The sequence below is a fragment of the Petromyzon marinus genome, chromosome 25, assembly GCF_048934315.1.
Source record: "Petromyzon marinus isolate PM22_M1 ecotype Great Lakes invasive population chromosome 25, UKy_Petmar_22M1.pri1.0, whole genome shotgun sequence".
NCBI lineage: Eukaryota > Metazoa > Chordata > Hyperoartia > Petromyzontiformes > Petromyzontidae > Petromyzon > Petromyzon marinus.
In genome coordinates, this window is record NC_133691.1 from 10,133,331 (window position 1) to 10,151,537 (window position 18,207).

Below are 18,207 nucleotides of genomic sequence, written 5' to 3' on the forward strand. Positions count from 1 at the left end.
ATGTATCACGACGTTTCGATCAGGCGGTAAAAGCTGTTCCGCTGCTGGATTATTATTTTCCCCGCCAGAGGACGAATCGCTTCGTCTTGCGATCGAAACGTGGCGATGTATTTATTACTTTTTGTTTTATTTCATTTATTTTTCTACCTCCGTGACTTTACCAAAAGAACCCAAAAGAGTTTGGATTCCTGCGGTCACCAAAGCTTCAAAATCAAGAACGTAAACGTACTTTATTTAGACGAATGGGCATAGCAAGACGGAACAAACGAAGATACTTGATGACGGTACAAATTGGTACAAACGAGATGATACAGATGACTTTACAGAGACGTGACAATAGGCCGACAAACCGGACAATTCAACCGAGATATAAGTTGCGCACCTCGGATTATCACGGTTGGCAACGGAGGGTGGCACAAGAAGTTCAAAATACAATGCAAAGCTGTTTTTTTTATAATTTTCTAGAGTACTTTATGGTTCGTATTTAAATAAATCAGAAGTGTAATTTATAATTACTTTGAAATATATCAATCAAATTTTCACGACTAAATCAATTATTGTGTTTTTTTTACAAGTGGAGATGGAAGGAAAAAAACAATCTACTCAAGCCGTTAATTCTTTTTATCATAAACACACACACAGCCAGTTACGTACCAGCAATATTGTGTGTAACGGCCCAATTATTTCAATTCAGACGGTCCCAATGGAAACCTGAATACAAGCTTCGTGTCTTTGTCCAGGGGTGGGGGGGCCGGGGCGGTTACCACAGTGTTCATAAACACAATGTCAAGTGCCTCCTCCTCCTCCTGCCCGCTCGCACCGCTCTGCCAGGTAGCACTGCGCCTGGTGACCACGCCGCTTTCCCGCGTTTCCACAACACGCGGGGGTCGCTCCCTCTTGCCCGTCGTTTTGGCGCCAAATTCGACGTCCCGCGCCGCCTCGCCTTATTAGGGCAACGGCGGTGCGGGGGAGGGCGAGTCTTCGACCAATGAGATCGCGCCGTCCAGCCCTCGCCATGGCAACGCGCGCGAGCCCGAGGGGGTAAACACACGCGCGGGGGCGCTCGCTGGCGGCCGCTTCACCACCACCCCCGCGGCGCCCTCCCCACCCCACACCGCTCGGCCTCTCCGCGTGCACAAACCTCCGCAGCGGCGGGAGCAGCAGCAGCAGCAAGACGCGAGCGAGCGAGCGAGTGAGCGAGCGCGCCCAAGTTCCCAGGCAACGGCCGTTTTAACGCTACCGGACGGGTTTAACGCTACCGTCGCATCGCGTGCCGGTGGGGAGCCAAGACCTCAGGGGAGGGGGGCGCGCGGCAAACTCGTCCCGCGCTCGTTTGGCAAAAAGGCGAGCGTCGATTGAGGGAATCGGAGCGGGGATTGTGGAGAGGCGTCCGAGCTCGCCTTGGGGTTTGTCCGCTGCGGAGGGATCTTGGTTGCTAGGGGTGACGGGGGACCCGGGCTCCACGCAGAGGCGGCCGAACGAGGCCCGCGGCAGTGGCAGCGGAAGAGAGATCGGAGCGGCGTCTTTCCAAGTCACTTAAATCCAAATTTTGTGGGGTTTTTTTTTTAAACACAAAACAAAACGCTGTTGAAAATATAACTATCGCGAATAAGCAACTTGCAGTTACAGCATTCGAGTCGACGATGTTTAAAAACACCTTCCAGAGCGGATTCCTATCCATCCTGTACAGCATCGGCAGCAAGCCCCTTCAGATATGGGACAAGAAGGTGAGAAACAACAATATCATCATCATAACAATTATTAATTCTTCTCTCCACGATTACTTCCAATCACCAGCCCTACACTATTGGCGATCATAAAAAGGACAACTTCTCATCAAACCGACACATGTTCGCCTACACCGCACCCAGACGAGTCGGATATGCAAGTATCGGATATGCGGCGTCGTTCTGCATTACCATCTGTCGCTGCTGTTTGTCATTCCCCGTGATACTGCCTCCTCCATCACTCCCTTCTCAATGTCGTCAAGTTGCCTCCGCTGTCTTCCACGTGGGTTGCTCTTAATAGCAAGCTGTCGTTGCTAAGGTGAAGAAGGGTGTACGTATCAAAGGTGCCATGCGCATGATTCTGTGCGTCTTGAGATTGCAACATGATTAGATTGTGGCACTGCTACAGTGTGAGAACAATTAACATCTCAGGTGCGAGGAGGGAACACAGACAAGGGGGAACGTGAAATGTTACGTGGTTTTCATATACAGCATTGCCCTGTATACGTTGCATTGCATAAGCTGTGTATGAATAGAAGGATCATGATTATGGAAGTGGTCCTTGGTTTGCCATAAGGCCTCCTAATCACCGTTTCTGTGAGGTTTATAAGAATAATTGATTTCTAATTAGGAGTCGTGTACTGTAGAAATTACTCCTTTTGCACAAATACAAATGATGTATGTTGCCTATTTACAGATATTTTGTCAGTCCACTGCTGGATGGTCTCCCATGCTGTCTGCTTGGTGTGGGGGGGTTATTTGACCATACTTCACCACATTGGTCAGCGCAAGTTGGTGAAGGTGGAGACCATCGAAGTGGGATTATGCAATTACAGTCAGCATGCCTCCTAAATTGCCTCAAAATAAGGATTAGTAAATACACGCCGTTGCTGATTGCATAAAGCACCTTAAAGTGGTTTTCCTTTTTAATAATTGCACCTACACTCGTGGAAAATTGCCTTTCAGGGATTTAATGAAACCAGCTACTGACCTTAAGCTGGATAAGTTTTTCTCATGAAGGTGTGATATTTTTTGCTGTGCATTCAGTTTTCCAATCGTTACTTTAATAAACAATTATTATTTGAAAAAGCTCATTACAAACCTTTTTTTATAGCAGAAGACGTAACTTCAGTTTTCGTCTTTTTGCTTTAGATTTAAAAAAATACACTGTGGAGCTCAAATCTGGCAGTTTCAGCTGTGGGTTCTCAGTCCTTTTTGTGAAAGCAAAGCATGGTGCAATTAGTGACTGTTGGCTGTGATGGTGATTGGTGTGTTTGTACGAGCAGGTGCGGAACGGGCACATCAAGCGCATCACAGACAACGACATCCAGTCGCTGGTGCTGGAGGTGGAGGGAACCAACGTCAGGTAACCATCACAAGTGCAGATTTTAAAAAAAAACAACAACATATCTTAGCTCTTTCGGTAAAGTCACGTTGAAGGGAAACAAAATAATAAAATATATATAACAATAAAAATTCATCATCAGGTGTGATGACCGTTTGTGTTATGGTCGAAACGTCGTGAGAATTTTTATTGTTTTATATATATTTTATTATTTTATTGTTTCCCTTCAAAGTGACTTTACCAAAAGAGCTAAGAATATGAATTACTGCAGTCACGAAAGCTTTAAATCAAAACAAACACCAATTGGGTTTCCCCCCCCCCCCAATTTTATTTCCACTGTGCTATCTGCACCCTCTCATGAAATGAAGATTCCATTTGGATGCTTCGCAGAGCATTAACATCCTCTGTCTTAGAGAGTGACCCACAATCAGATGTCATTAAACTTTGGCAAAGGATCCTTTCAAGTAACTTCTGGTGTACACAGTAGAGGGCAGTGCTATCCTACCCACCCTGGCATAGAAAGCAATGTTTTTTCAAGTTACAGTCAATATATATATTTTTTAAATTCTCAAGAGATGATTATTAGGCAAATGTAAAGAAACACATTTAATGAAATGTTTTTTGTAATTTTTTTGTGTGGCTGGTTGCCTGGCTACGACCACAAACTAAACTGCACTTGAAAACCTAGTTTAATTACAGGCGGTTGCCTGGATTTGAACCCAGGACCGCAGCAATGTCAGCTGAATACTCTGACCTCTTAGTCACCTGACTACTTCATCATATTTACATTTTAAACTAAATAACTGCTGGATTTCACTTTACTAAAAACAAAGGGCTGCAATGCATTTTACAAGAACTGAGAAATGAAATATTACACACTTGTGTACATTGGTTGTCCATAATATAGGTTTTTCTGGGGACACTGGTTGATAGCTGATTTGGTTGTACATAAATGACAAAAAAGATGTCAAGAAAAATGTATTAATAAGGACCACACACATGAGGTGGGCAGGATATTGTACAGTATAACACTCATAGTATAGTTACAGTATAATGCTCAAGTTATACTGTCTGGATTTTTGTGTGTTATTCCCCTCGTGTTATCACCTTCGCATGCGAGAGGTTTTTTTTTGGGCGCTTCAGTTTCCTCCCCCACAAAGCTAAACATTCGTTTCTGAAATTAACCAACATCTAAATGTAGACTCCTCCTGAAAAATGTACTCAGTAAACCCTCCCTGACCAAAAAGGCATTATTTTTTATATTGTGCCTACTATTAAGGTGAAGTGTGTTATCTTTTAGTTTTAAGTACAGTATGTTGAACTTCTTTCGCACCATACGTAGCCAACCGTGATAATCAGAGGTGTGTGTGGCTTTATGTAGTGATATACATGTCATCCCTTTGTCTGACTGCAGTACCACGTACATCACGTGCCCTGCTGATCCGAAGAAAACCCTGGGCATTAAGCTTCCCTTTCTAGTTATGATCATCAAAAATCTAAAGAAGTATTTCACCTTCGAAGTGCAGGTAATTAAAAAAAACCACTCAATTATAAAATAATTATTGTTTTCCTGTTATGTTGAAAATTAAAATTCAAGTGTTCATACATTAACAAATTTTATTTTTCTAAAATGTAATTTATTAAATGTTTATCATCACAAACCAGTAAATCCTCTCCAACCGTCGCAATTGACCTCTCACCTGGGACAGGTTCTGGATGACAAAAACGTGCGCCGGCGATTCCGAGCCAGCAACTACCAGAGCACAACGCGCGTGAAGCCCTTCATCTGCACCATGCCCATGCGCCTCGATGATGGCTGGAACCAGATTCAGTTCAACCTCTCGGACTTCACACGCCGAGCATACGGAACCAACTACATCGAGACACTGCGCGTGCAGGTACCTACCCCCCCGACAACTCCCTCCACCACGTTCACAGTGGAAAGCTGCACTGCATGGGAAAATCATCCCTGAGAATGATGCCTTTCATTGTGAATATTACCGCTCATAGGTTTGTAGCAGCTGAGAGGGTGTGTAATGGTTAATTGATTCAACGATTAAAACCTATTTTTACACTCGTGTCAAATTATGCATGGAAGAATCCATTAAAATGAATACAAATTCTACTCTTAGTATAATGTAACAAATAAAAAATATAAGACAAAATATGCAAAACAGAAAATATAACTTCTACAAGAAAAATGTGATTTTAAAAACAATCGATTCATCAGTCCAATTATGACCATGAAATTAATCAAATTACTAGGTAGGGAGGCTAAGGAAGGGTGGATGGGTGTATAGGTGTGCATTGTTACCATTATTGATTCCACAGTGTCCAATAACATTTTTTTATAAACAAACAAAAAATACATATACATTTATTACAGTCGCCTTTGTACAGCAAATATCATGTGAGTTTGTCCTATCATTGTACTAAGTTTGCGGGGTTTTTTTGTGTCTGGGAAGATTCACGCCAACTGCCGCGTTCGGAGAGTCTACTTCTCGGACCGCCTCTACTCAGAAGACGAGCTCCCGGCAGAGTTTAAACTCTACTTGCCCGTGCAGAACAAAACAAAGGTGTTACTGCAGTTACCCATGTGCCCTTTTACACAGTACCGTTATGCCGACACACCCACAACACAATTGTTATGCAGACTGGTAATTACACGCAATTACTGTTTTCATTATCGGTGGACACCGTATGCTGTGTTGTTCCCGCCCAACCCATAACATATAAATGTCCACTCAGACAGGTTCACAAGTAAATGTAGTTTTGCGTCAGTAGCATTCCTTTCAAACAGTTTCATACAACGTGTGATGATGAGTCAGTGAAATAAATATATATAATCGCAAGTCCATAAGTCCGATGAAAATTGACGAACATCAACTCACCTGATGGCCACCCTTTAAGCTGTTGCTGCATCTACTTAGCCATTTGGTTGTTATACCCTACATAGAATGCTACATTACATTCAACTATTTTTTTTATCCATTGCAAGATCCTGAAAAGCGGTCTGGAGACAGAAAGGACATTATTATGAACATTAAAAAGAATATATAATTACTCTTTGGTTCTATTGGGTAAAATTTTATTTATTTTCACCTACGTGACTTTACCCAATAGAACCAAAGAGTAATTTTATTTATTTTCACCTACGTGTCTTTACCCAATAGAACCAAAGAGTATGGATCCTAGCAGTCACGAAAGGTATATAATTGTCGTGCGTTTATGTTTGTTTTAAAAAAATGCCCTGCAAATATGTGTGTACATTACCACTCCGAACCATTGTTCATTTACAAAAAACACGTGAAAAATTTTGCTTGTTTTTAGAATTTCACCATTTATAAAGCTCTGCTTAACAGGTATTTTTCTTCTTCCAGGTGTAACGGGTCCCCTCTTCCCCAAGCAGGACAACTCTTAAAGAAGCAAACAGAATAAGACAACGAAGTGACATACGCCGAACCCACACACCATATCAGCAACTGCTTGGCTGGCAATATACATTAACGATGGCAGTGTTTGAAATGGAATGTGATATAGCATAGCTAACGCTACCTTGTTTACATGTGAATCTGCGATCATTCCCATCGGTGTTGCCACCCCATCACACACATCGTCACCCTTGCGGCCATTCAGGCTTCACCTTATTACTACTAATTATTCATTACTAACGTAACCAGGCAGTGTTCATCCCTTGCATTTGTATGGTACGCTCGTAAATTAAATAAAGAATTTTATACTTGAATACAGTAATTCCTTTTCTTAGCTGAAGTAAAATGTATTTATTAGCTCTGTTTAAAAAAGTGACGATTTTCACACAATTTGATTTAGTGTACATTGAATGCTGCTGTCATACACATCAAATGGTAACTTCACAGTATTTTGTAAGCTTAATGTGACAAGTGCTCTGATTTATGTGTTACTCCACCGATCGACACAAATGGCTGACTAGCCGTTTTTGTCTACAGAAATAAACACTATTGTCGATTTAACGCTACACTTTTTTTGTTTAATGAACACAAATGCACACTTTTTTCTCCTATAAAACAATTTAAAAGGGGGTAACTTTTTACCCTTTAAGCTATTTTAATCGAGTGACGTACTTAAGTACAGTACTATGGGTAGATAATGTTGGGTGATTATACAAATTCCAAATTTAGTCTCGAACAATATTGTTAATTAATAAAAAAAATATCAGCAGCCATATGTTATGAGATTTAGATTATACATATTCGTGATGTAGCCAGTATTTTGAAACTAAACGGCATTGGGAAATTATCTAGTGGTTTGCAAGAGGCACAGCAGCATTAGTGTTTAGCAAATATCACGCTTTCGAATAGAGTATTCCTTAAACGTGTTGCATATTAATAACTCAATTTAAGAAACGTGGTAAATCTTATCACAACTCTGATAGTGCTGTGTGTTGCTAGCTGCTTGGCATTTTGGGCTTATGCGAGGCAACCCGTGATGAAAAAGTATACAGAGCATTCTGATTTTAAGCAATTTTTAATGACTGACCAAATAATATTTCGATTTAAAGCTTTCGTGACTGCAATGATTCATCTTCTTTGGTTCTTTCGGTAAGTCACGTAGAATGAGAATAAAATAATAAAATAAAACAATAACGACGAAACGTCGTGAGAATTTTATTGTTTTATTCTCATTCTCCGTGACTTTACCGAAAGAACCAAAGAAGATGACCAAATTATATTATCCACTTCGTTGGATCTCAAGATAAGCATTCCTATGTACCATGAACAAACAGGGCTACGTTGTGGGAATTCTACGGCAGTGCATGGTCAAATAACTCACGACCCACACCGCGTGTGGGGGCCCGCATCCAGTGATGGATGGACAACAGGGTTGGTTACATAATTCGTGCACAAGTAAATATCCTTTAATTGCGAGTTTCAGATATCTGTAATTACCATCCACGCCACCAGGTGGCAGATGGTCACCTGCTGCTACATCGCCAATATTGTAACACATAACTCACATAATCGTCAATAACGCTGCATTAAAAGAGGAAAAAATAGACAAGCTTTCGAGCACTAACACTTCTTCATAGCACGTGCGCTGTGACAAGGCCATTACCCCAAAAAATGTACCACGTGTACGATGATAAAGGGCCCTTGCCCGAAACGTCGCCTGTTATATATAGTATGTGTTCCCATTCAGGCCATTATGATATTGGCGAATGCGTTGAGTTTGTCGTATGTGTTTTTGCATCACTGCCAATGCAGCAACAACATCAAAAAACTAATTACCGCACTCATAACTTTGCGACGCTCTTCGCCCCCCCCCCCCCCGACGATTCAACCGCAGAGACTTCAATCCTAGTCGATTCCTAACTCGATTATTTCTGCCACACCGGTGCGTACAGCATCTATCGCGGTTTTACCGTTTCTGTAGACCGCTCACATAACACACCACGCGTACATCCGAACCTATAATCATAACATTATGACCCCTACGATTTGATACAATTGTCGATTCTGACAGATGGAATCGGCGACTTAAATCGTGACTCGATTCGGTTCCCGGGATTTGAATCGGCCCGAAGCCACAGGCTCCGTCCAATCGGACGCCGCGGTTTTGACGACGACACTCACTCTGCCTATAAATACCGTGCGCGGAGCTACCGCTCTCTCTTTTGCTTGCTGCGTATCACCTTGAGAGGTTTGTGTGGGTGAGGGGGGTTTCTGCTTCAGTCATTTTAGAATTACTTTTAAAACTGAACTGTTTTAATTGCCGCTGGTTAATTAGCAATCGGTTGCTACCGTTGCGTACCGAACTGTGTGTTGTCGCTAGCGCTTGACCGTGTTAAGAAGCCGTCCTTGAATTAACCCTGGCAGTTCGCAACCAGCCACGCTGTGGGCCGCAGCCTAATGGCGCCGGGTCTCCATTCGGCTTTTGAGTTTGTTGCTTCTTATTACTGCACAGACTTGTTTTATAACACGACGTTTCTTTACGTTTGCTTCCATAGGGTAAGGTTAGCAAGTCCCACGGTCATTTATTAAAGAGCTGTTATATTCATCTCCAGGTATAAAGGTTGGGGGCGGGGGGGGGTTCCATCCTGACGCGTGGCTTGTATATTTGTAGTTTACATCGCTCTGTTTCTATGGTCGCGTGGATTTTTTTCTGAGTCCTCCCGGTTTTCCCGCCCCGTTAAGAAACGTGCATCGAGTTTGTTTGGTGCTTTAAAAGCGTCCAAATGATGGGCCACTTTGCTGAGCTAGCGTGTGGTAGCCACGTGACTTTTGGTTTGTGGTGAAGGCCTCGGTGCGATCGCCATCGCTCGCTGTTTTACCAATGTTAATTTGGCAATGGAATGTATATTGTATAACCGCGCGTGTAATAAAGTCCCAATGTCGGATGGGGGGGGGGTGGAATTTACGCATGCTTTTATCTCGTGATACATTTTGCGAAAAATATATTTTCACTTGGAAATAATTTACAAAAGGATCGCATCAATGCGGCCGTGAATTGCATGTTTTGAGATCATTAGATGTGTCACGATTAATTCGGAGTCGATTTGCACTCCTTCAACCTATCGATTAAATTGGCTAGCTAGACCTTCGAAGTAAGTCTTAACATTCCGCACTTTTCATTGCATTATCATCCAATGACTCCCATCTATGCATTTTATGCGCAATTAGATTATGGCTATATGCTAAGACTGCCAAGTAGCCAATCTTGAAGGCTGCTAGCCAGAGTTCGTGTCGCTTTTTTTGCCGATGAGCCTAGACTACAGGGTGGCCACGGTCCCTTTGCATGAAATATTAATGTTAGCTCTTACTGTGTTTCCAGGTAGTGATCAAACATGGCACACGGTGACTTTTTACTATTGAGCGCGAAAGGCTAGTAGCGAGTGAAACGTTACGGGCGTGGTAGAGAAGGCATTCGGGACGGGAAGTGTGCTCTATGCAAAAGCCCTGCGTCATGCATCATATATCCCTTTCCGTGTTCGCCGCAGACTTCAACCCGCAAGCGTTCGGCACTGCAGAAAAATTACCAAGAGGGACTTGCGGTTGGAGACCATTTTAAGCCCGAACGTGTCGATCGGGCGAAGTTACTCCGTCGTGGAGAATGGAGGGCACAACACGGAGATGTTTAATTAGAGGTACATGTTGTTTCGTGCAAAGATACTTTGTAGCCACCTTGTAGTCATTTACTATGATTCCGAGTATAGGTTGTATGGCCGTTAACGCACTGTTATTGAAAGGGGGAAAATGTGACTCGTTTGTCATCCCTGTAGGGCATTGCACGCTCGATTAAAATGTGGTCTTTGTCTCAATATTACTGTTGCACTCGACCGCTGGGCCCCTCTCGCGTGATGATATCCACAGACCTGTTCTGAACTCTTGTGTGGAAGAAACGTGACTGATGAGAGAACGAGGGCAAATCCGTTTCCTTTAGTAATGGAGGCTGTGCTTGCCCACATTGGCGACTTTAAGTCGGTGTTTGATATTCCACGTTCACTTGCAGTCGTATATAGATGCAGGGTGGCCTTAAAAGGTTGCTGAAATAATCTAACGTTTAGCTGGGTAACCCATCCATATTCCAGTGGGAAACACGTTCAGAAAGTTAATGTCATTGTAACAATGAAATCTAAGCTTGATCTGGAGAAGAGGCTCATTGGCATAGGGCCCCATTAGTAATTACTGTGTTGTGGTTAACACGAGGTTATTTCGTCTATTTCCACAGGGCTAACCCTGGTGATGGACACCACTATGAGACGAACAGAGACTCCTTGGCTCCTGGTGAGACATTTCATCCTGCTTTATTAATTTGCCTTGGTTAAACATTGTATGGCTTCCGTTTTGATCAATGCACTCGAACTTATTTGTGTTTATTCTGCATTGGCAGTGGTGCACAGTTACCAAAACGTATTACGCTTCCTTAAAATATCGGCAATGGTCCAAACACCGGCCACGACACTTCTGCCTGGAACGTCGCCTCTTGAATTAACTTTGTAATTGGTGTTGACTAAATATTTTACCATGGACATTGATTGCATGGTGACTGTTGCTGTGATGAGATAAATGAACTCTCTCTTCCTGATCCGCATGAAGACGACTAGGATTTTGCTGAGCAACACTCTACGTGTCATTTGCACGTTCATGATGGGGAGTTGTTCACACTAACCTTTGGTGCCTTTGTCACACAGGCTGCACGGCAACCTCGCGAGCTTCACGTTGCGCCTGGCGAATGAAGGTACGTAGTTCTTTTCAATTTGTAAGCGTGTCGAAACTGATTATAAGTTAATGTTTTTTTCGTGCATTGATTCGTGTATTTAACTGTTGCATCGTGTGCGTCTGCTTGCGCATGACCCTTGCTGCCACTAGAGGCACTATGTTAACGTTCAGGGGAGTTTTTTTTAAATTACCTCGTGGCAAATTTCGCCACGAGGGGGCGACAAGTTAGGTGCCTATTAAAATTATCCGTTAGGTGAAGATGAATGATGATTCATACAATAGACAAGCATATGTCTGATCCTCAGTGATGACACACTTATCTGACCTCTTCACCTCACCGTTGAGTAATATTTGACTGCCCTGATTTTAAGTCGGATAAATACACTTGTAACAAGATACATTTTGCTGTGGCATGATGCTATGTCTAAGGTCGATGTTCTACCATTGCAGGTCCCTTGGATTTGTCGAACAGAGGAGAGCCCACTGCTGATGGCCATGGTGAGTTAAAATTTGGTAATCACTGCTTGAAGTCCTGCCTCCACAATGATGACTCAAACTAGCTCACTTTGACAGTAATGAAAACAAACCTTACCCGTGTTCCAACGCATTGACCTGAGTGGAGTTCATATTACAATCGCGCTTGTTCTTTTAATTAAACTTCTAAACTGACTTCCTTCTGAATTCCAGGTGGCTGCCTTGCCTCCCTTCATGAGGTGCCATGCTGTCACCTACCTAATGGAGGTGAGGCATAGTGTGATGCGGAGAGGTTTGCGTTCACTCACTCGTCTGTTGATGATGACCAAAGTGAAGTCTCGTTCGACTGAATATATATGATGAGACGTTCATGTCGGAGTTCTGACACAGATTCACGTGCATGCACAAGCATTTTCACGCTGATAATTCACAATGCCATGGATTAAAATAGTTCCGAATCGCCTAATAATTTGCACCGGCTGGCAAATCTAACAAACATTGCCTTGTGGTGTTTCAGAAGTTGAGAAACTGAATTGGATGGAGTTTCTTGAAGGTATGTTACACTAAACACTGAAAATAATATTTGTTATATTGCTGGCTTTGTTTGAAATGATGATTGTTCCTTTTCTGAATTCTGATGTTTCATAAAATTAACAGAGTCACCAAAACTGATCAAACATGGGCCACAAGTGTCACTTAGCTCTTATGCTTTTGAATGCAGGTAGGATAATAAGTGTGTCATTTGCAGAATGAATGCACTTCGACGAAGTTGAAGATGGACGGATCATTTGAAATGAAAGGGGGTGAGTGCACAATAGCGGATTATTAGTAGCGTCTGATTGAGGCATGGCTTTTGGCATTGAGAGATTTAAAGTTGACCTTGGTGTTGTAGGACTTTAGTGGATGGCAAATGATTGCATGTTGATTGTATGGAGGTGCGAACAGGGTATTAAACCTTGTAATGTATCTTGCTACTCCAGCATGTTTTGAGGATGAAAATCTACGCATTTTTGAGTCTCATGGACTCTGAAAATAAAATCGTCGCTATTCTGAAAAAATGTGCTGTCGGCAGCTTGCATATAGCAGTGGAAATTTAATATGCTCATTTCCATAATTGTGACGTTATCTTTTTCAGTTCTAATTTGAGGCGCAAAAAGCAATGGAGATGCACGGGTAAGCAGTTGCATTACGCTTCATATTTTCATTAATTATTAGTCTGTCGTGTGGTGCATTCGGGATGAACCTTCCCCCTATGATGAACACTCTTAGCGGAGGGGTTGCACTGGCTGCAGAACCTGAAAAGGTGAACCCACTGCAACTGGCAACCCTACAAGAGGATACTTGTTCTTTGAACAGTCTGAGGGGGGGAGTCGATCCTATTGCTTGCACTGATTTTAAGGCCCCAAAACATGAATTTGTGTTAGAAAACATCTTTGCTCCACGGTAGTTTTGGCTCATTGAATTAAGAGTTTATGGCGAGTTAGGCGATGTAACACTTTATCCAGATCGAACTTGTACAATTCCTCCCGTGATCATGAAAAATATCTGTACAGTTCAGCATTTGTAGTGTGGCATGTGGTGTAACATTCTCTATTGAGGGCAAGTTAAAAAGTAGAACACAAAGTGCAGCTCAATGTTGACATTCTATTAAGTGCATCAATGGTGCATGACAATCACAGTTGGGGGCAGCTGATGCTCGTGTCGCTCGGCTGAATGCCCTCCACTTGGCATTTCATGTACAGACATGCACCCTGCTGTTATGAGCTTGAGGCTTCCATTAATACGCTTGTTTAAACACTGGCTTCTTTCTGCAGGATTCAACAAGTCCAGGAGGATGCATGACTGCATTGAAACTGAAGTCTCGCTTCCTACAGAGTTCTTGGACAATAGTGAGTGAACTCATTGTACTCGATGCTCAATCTTTGCTTCGTTTTAGATATTTAGACCTTTGTAATGATGAGGTATATACCGCCCCAGTCTGATGAACCATGACTGACCGGTTACTTTCTGACGAGGTCTATTAAATTCATTATATAACCGACCATTTGTAAAGGGTCGAACAGCTGAAGCAGCTGTAATAATGCTTGTGATTTTTTTTTTTGCAGAACGCACGTGTCAAGTTTGCTCAAGGAAGAGGTTAAGATATTCGTGATGTTGACATCGTTTCATTGTGTAGTGTAAATTCCTGGTGGATTTTCTAAATTGTCAGTCGGTGGTAATTATGCGTAAACATGTTTTTCACATTTGAAATGCAATAAAACTTTTACATTTAATGCCATTAGCTTTGCTTGTGGCTGTTGCTGTCAAATTGTTGCACATCACTCGCACACATTAGCGGGGCCCCCCTGCATGTAGTTGGACTTCTGCTCCGGAGATTCATCCCCCCCCTGCTAACCCAACTCAATGTACAGACCAAGAGCCTTTACAAGTTTATGCATTCAATCTGATGGGCATACTTAGTGCATTTCCCCCCCACCGTCTTTGCCGTTTGTCACGACCATTATCAACAACGCGTCTTGCCGTAGCCCAGTATGCAATACCTGAGCAACTTGACCACTACAAGGCAAACTTGTGGAAATAAGGTCATTGGGACGAGTTGCCGAGCTGAGTAATGGTGTGGTGCGTCGCGAGTTAACACTTCGATTACGAATCTAGAAAGTTCCTTTGCATGCGCTCTCACTGGTATTGCTGCGTTATGGTGTGGGGGGAGTATCCCGCTTCTGGGTTTAAAACAACCCAACAGCCTTGCGGGATTAAATAATTTCAGCACTCGATACAATTTAAGCCAACGACCGATTTATTTTTTTACCTAGTATCTCGTGTCTGGCTTGACTCGTCGATGCTCGAACTGCCAGGTTGATGGCAAGCAGCTTACATTAAAGTGCATTTGCACTTAAAATAAAAACCAAGTGGAACTTACAAATCCTTTAATGCTTTAACCACGCTAAATTCCATCTTTTCAAAAATGTCTGGATACTAAAAGGACTTTAGCACATTAACCAAGGCACATTACAAAGAATTAGCGGTACATATGTAATGGTGGAGATGAATGAGAGTTGAAGTAAATCTGTCATGCGTCAACTCTGTAAAAGCGAAATTGATAATAAATGGGTATTGGGTTGAATGAATTGGGTTAATGGGTGATAGACATGAGAATTTGAACAAGGAACAAAGGTGCTGGTTAAAGGGGGAGATTAAGGGGCCGTATACATTAAAAGTACAATAGTCGCCATATATATTTGGTCAACATCTTTTAACTTTATCGTATAATTTGCCCGATCTAATTCCTGCTGCAGGGATTCTTATTCTTGGTTCTTTCGGTAGAGTCACGCAGAAGGGAAACAATAAAAACGTAAAACAATTCTCAACTCAAATTCATCAACTTAGATTGATAAATGTTGATGACGCTGCTGCATTAGTAATGATGCACATGCACAAATAACACAAACATCAGCACCGTGAATAACACTGGCCTTAGAATGAAAACGTAACAGGCAACGTGTTGGGCAATGACCCTTCATGACCGCATAAAACAAGATTAATTGAAGATTAAAAAGAGTGGTAAGAAAACGTGTTAAAATACCAAATTGACACATTACAAGGCATGAAATCTGCATTAAGTATACGTACTTGTGGAAAAAAATGCACACAAATATGCTTTGAAAATCCAAAGTTTTTGGGTTTGCGTAAATATAAATATATCTTTGGTTCTTTCGGTAAGGTCACATAGGTACCTGATAACGGACGCTTGTGTTGCGCCGGGAAAGAACCAAAGAGTATGGATTTCTGCAGTGACGAAAGCTTCAAATCAATAACACATTCCTGCGGAGGGAGCTGGTAGGAACGTTAAGTTCCTCGGTCAATGGCCAGGGTCAACGGCGGCACGTGGTGTATTCCGCAAATATGCCCGACTGTGAGGGCGAGCACAAACCGGCATGAGTAGGTTAAACATTGAGTTTTATAAGGGCACCACGGGGTGACCAGCCCCTCCCCACCTAGCCCCACCCCTCATTCCCCCCACCCAGCCCCACCCCCCACCCAGCCCCACCCTCCCCTTCAGACCCTCCCCACCCAGCCCCTCCCCACCCTCCCCTCTCCACCCAGCCCCACCCATTTTATCCGGGTGTCCGGATACACGTGGACAGACATCCACAGACATACACAATTAATCCCCTGCCTCCTGTGAATTAATCCCGGTTGGGCTTCCAGTCCACTATGTTTCCTACCAGTAATGCCCACTAGGAGCGCATTTGTTATATATCCGGGTGTCCAGATACACGTGGACAGACATCCACAGACATACACAATTAATCCCCTGCCTCCTGGGATAATCCCGGTTGGGCTTCCAGTCCACTACGTTTCCTACCAGTAATAAAAATATCGTTAAACCCGCCACCACCCGACACAACCAATTAGTAAGGTTTGTCACGTAAACGGAACATGCCAATTAGTTACTAGTGTAGTGTAATAGTGCTGGCTGGTGGACGGCAGCGGCAACTGGTGGACAGACAGCGCACACGCCGATGAGGGTGTGCACGGTGTGTGTTGGCAGAGCAGAGGAACTGGGGCAAGGGTCGCGGAGGACCCCGTCTGGAAGCTTTTGGAACCTGCTCGTGGGTTCGAGAAGGGAGGTGGGGTCAGGGCAGAGCCAGGCCGCGCTGGGAGCATAAAAGCAGCCGAGAGCGGGGAGCTCGAGGCTGCCGGTTTTTGGGATTTGATTCGTCGTTTCTGTTGTCTCGTCGCCGCCACCGCCGCCGTCTTCGCCCAGATAGTTGCTGGCTGTCTCGGTCAGCGCCGTCAGTGTTAGACGGCTTGTGTTGTGTATCGGCTAAACGACTGTAGAGAGCGTGCAGGCGAGACCGTGAACGTTCTAAATAAAAAGAAGCTGCCTCCGACAAACCTCGTCTCCGAATCATTGACACGGCACTCGTATAGCACATGGGTGTGTTGAAGAGTAAATCCATTAAAATTCGAGGACAACGTTTCGCCATTAATTACAAGTTTCATCATCAGGCGACAGCCATATTTGTGGATAAATCAAGGCCGTAATTATATATTGGGGGGGAAGATTTGGTCCCCCCCTAATGTTGACTCCATGGCTACGGCCTTGGGATAAATCCTCGTGTTTCGTTCTTAAATAGAGGGATAGATGTGATGTTGTCACTTGTGAGCCAATCAGGTGCGAAGGCCGGGTTGGGGGGAGGGTTAATGAATGCATATACATTACAATGGATACTGTTGGGTCATTCATATGGTAATCAACGTACATTAAAACACCTCCATTCTGGATAAAATTGGTCGCGAAAGCCTACGTGTTAAAATGCTTTGAAAATGTATGCATTGTTGTTGAAACTGATTTGGCTACACCAGGGACAACCTTTTAATGACTTTGTCTCACCGGTGTTACAAACAAGAGGACGTCAAAACGACGCAAACAGTAAAACGACGATACACACGCCAAAGTATGAACGGCTCGGGTTCAGCAGTTACCTATATGGGAGCCGTTTTGCGAGTATCGTGTTTTCTTGTTTTACCACAAATATGTGTGGTTAATGCTGACTTGATGGCTTGTAATAGGTGTGTCTATTTAAGTATTTGAACATCTTTTTTTTGAACACCTGGATTATTTTTCATCATCTTAAAACTGGCAAAAGAGGGTCCCAAAAAGACGAATTGATTATTCTAATCACGAATAGATCGATTATGCCAATAACGCGATTGGTCGCGAATAATAAAGCACAGGACACAAAAGCAAAGTTAATAATCCACTCCATTAATAACACTGTGTAACAAATGTATTCATTTTTTGTTCCTGGCTAGTAAGTGTTATTTCTTAATTGCTTATGCCTGAAAAGTACAGAAAATGGCTATTATTTCCCACAAACTTTGCCTTTGTGACCAGGACAGTGATATTTAGAAATGTACCTATTGTCAATGAGAAAACGCGGTGTGCATTTGTGTCAATTCCTTCACGTAAAGTCCTGGTCACAAAAGCAAAGTTTGTGGGGAATAATAATAATAGCCATTTGCTATACTTTTGAGGCATAAGCAGTTAGAAAATAACACTTACTTACCCAGGAACAAAAATCGTGTTAGATAGTGTGCAATTAATCCGACTAAAACGTCCCAGCTACTAGTCGTAGTTTCATTGAAACACGTGGAGAGTCCCGGGACGGACGTACACGCAGACGCCTCCCAATCACGTAATCGTCATCATCATATTTCGTAATTTGTTTCCACGTGCCTCTGTCTCTTGTGCCAATATGCTCAAGCAGTAAGTCACGTCTTTCCGGCACTAATCTCTTATGTTGTAAAGCCATTCTTTGTTCGGTCTTCCTCTCTTTGTGGTTCCTTACATTTGTCGAAATAAAAATAAAAAACCCACTTAATAATCTGTTGTTGTCCATCCTGCATATGTGTCCAAATAGTGCCAGTTTCCTTGTTATCACTTCCTGCATCATCA

The 18,207-nt window shown here is 42.9% G+C and overlaps 1 protein-coding gene, 1 long non-coding RNA gene and 2 other non-coding genes across 5 annotated transcripts; all 4 read left to right on the forward strand.

Annotated features, from left to right (window-relative positions):
- Positions 1–1,150: 1,150 nt before the first annotated feature.
- On the forward strand, positions 1,151–6,680 carry LOC116945857 (cilia- and flagella-associated protein 20). The gene is made up of 6 exons (XM_032960462.2): positions 1,151–1,727; positions 3,014–3,093; positions 4,487–4,598; positions 4,782–4,970; positions 5,538–5,648; positions 6,453–6,680. Exons 1-6 carry the CDS (start codon positions 1,644–1,646, stop codon positions 6,456–6,458), a joined length of 582 nt encoding a protein of 193 aa, XP_032816353.1. The 5' UTR covers positions 1,151–1,643; the 3' UTR covers positions 6,459–6,680.
- A 1,981-nt stretch (positions 6,681–8,661) lies between these two features.
- On the forward strand, positions 8,662–14,022 carry LOC116945856 (uncharacterized). 2 transcript variants are annotated; one of them, XR_004403378.2, is made up of 11 exons: positions 8,662–8,751; positions 10,049–10,195; positions 10,780–10,835; positions 11,243–11,289; positions 11,721–11,768; positions 11,958–12,011; positions 12,262–12,297; positions 12,493–12,547; positions 12,880–12,917; positions 13,559–13,633; positions 13,850–14,022. It is a non-coding gene; the product is annotated as an uncharacterized LOC116945856 (long non-coding RNA). The 2 variants fall into 2 exon arrangements; XR_004403379.2 differs by lacking the exon at positions 10,049–10,195 and having other exon boundaries at positions 8,714–8,751.
- LOC116946037 (small nucleolar RNA SNORD22) lies at positions 12,992–13,110 on the forward strand. The gene has a single exon (XR_004403420.1). It is a non-coding gene; the product is annotated as a small nucleolar RNA SNORD22 (small nucleolar RNA).
- LOC116946036 (small nucleolar RNA SNORD31) lies at positions 13,691–13,761 on the forward strand. Its single transcript, XR_004403419.2, has one exon. It is a non-coding gene; the product is annotated as a small nucleolar RNA SNORD31 (small nucleolar RNA).
- Positions 14,023–18,207: the final 4,185 nt, after the last annotated feature.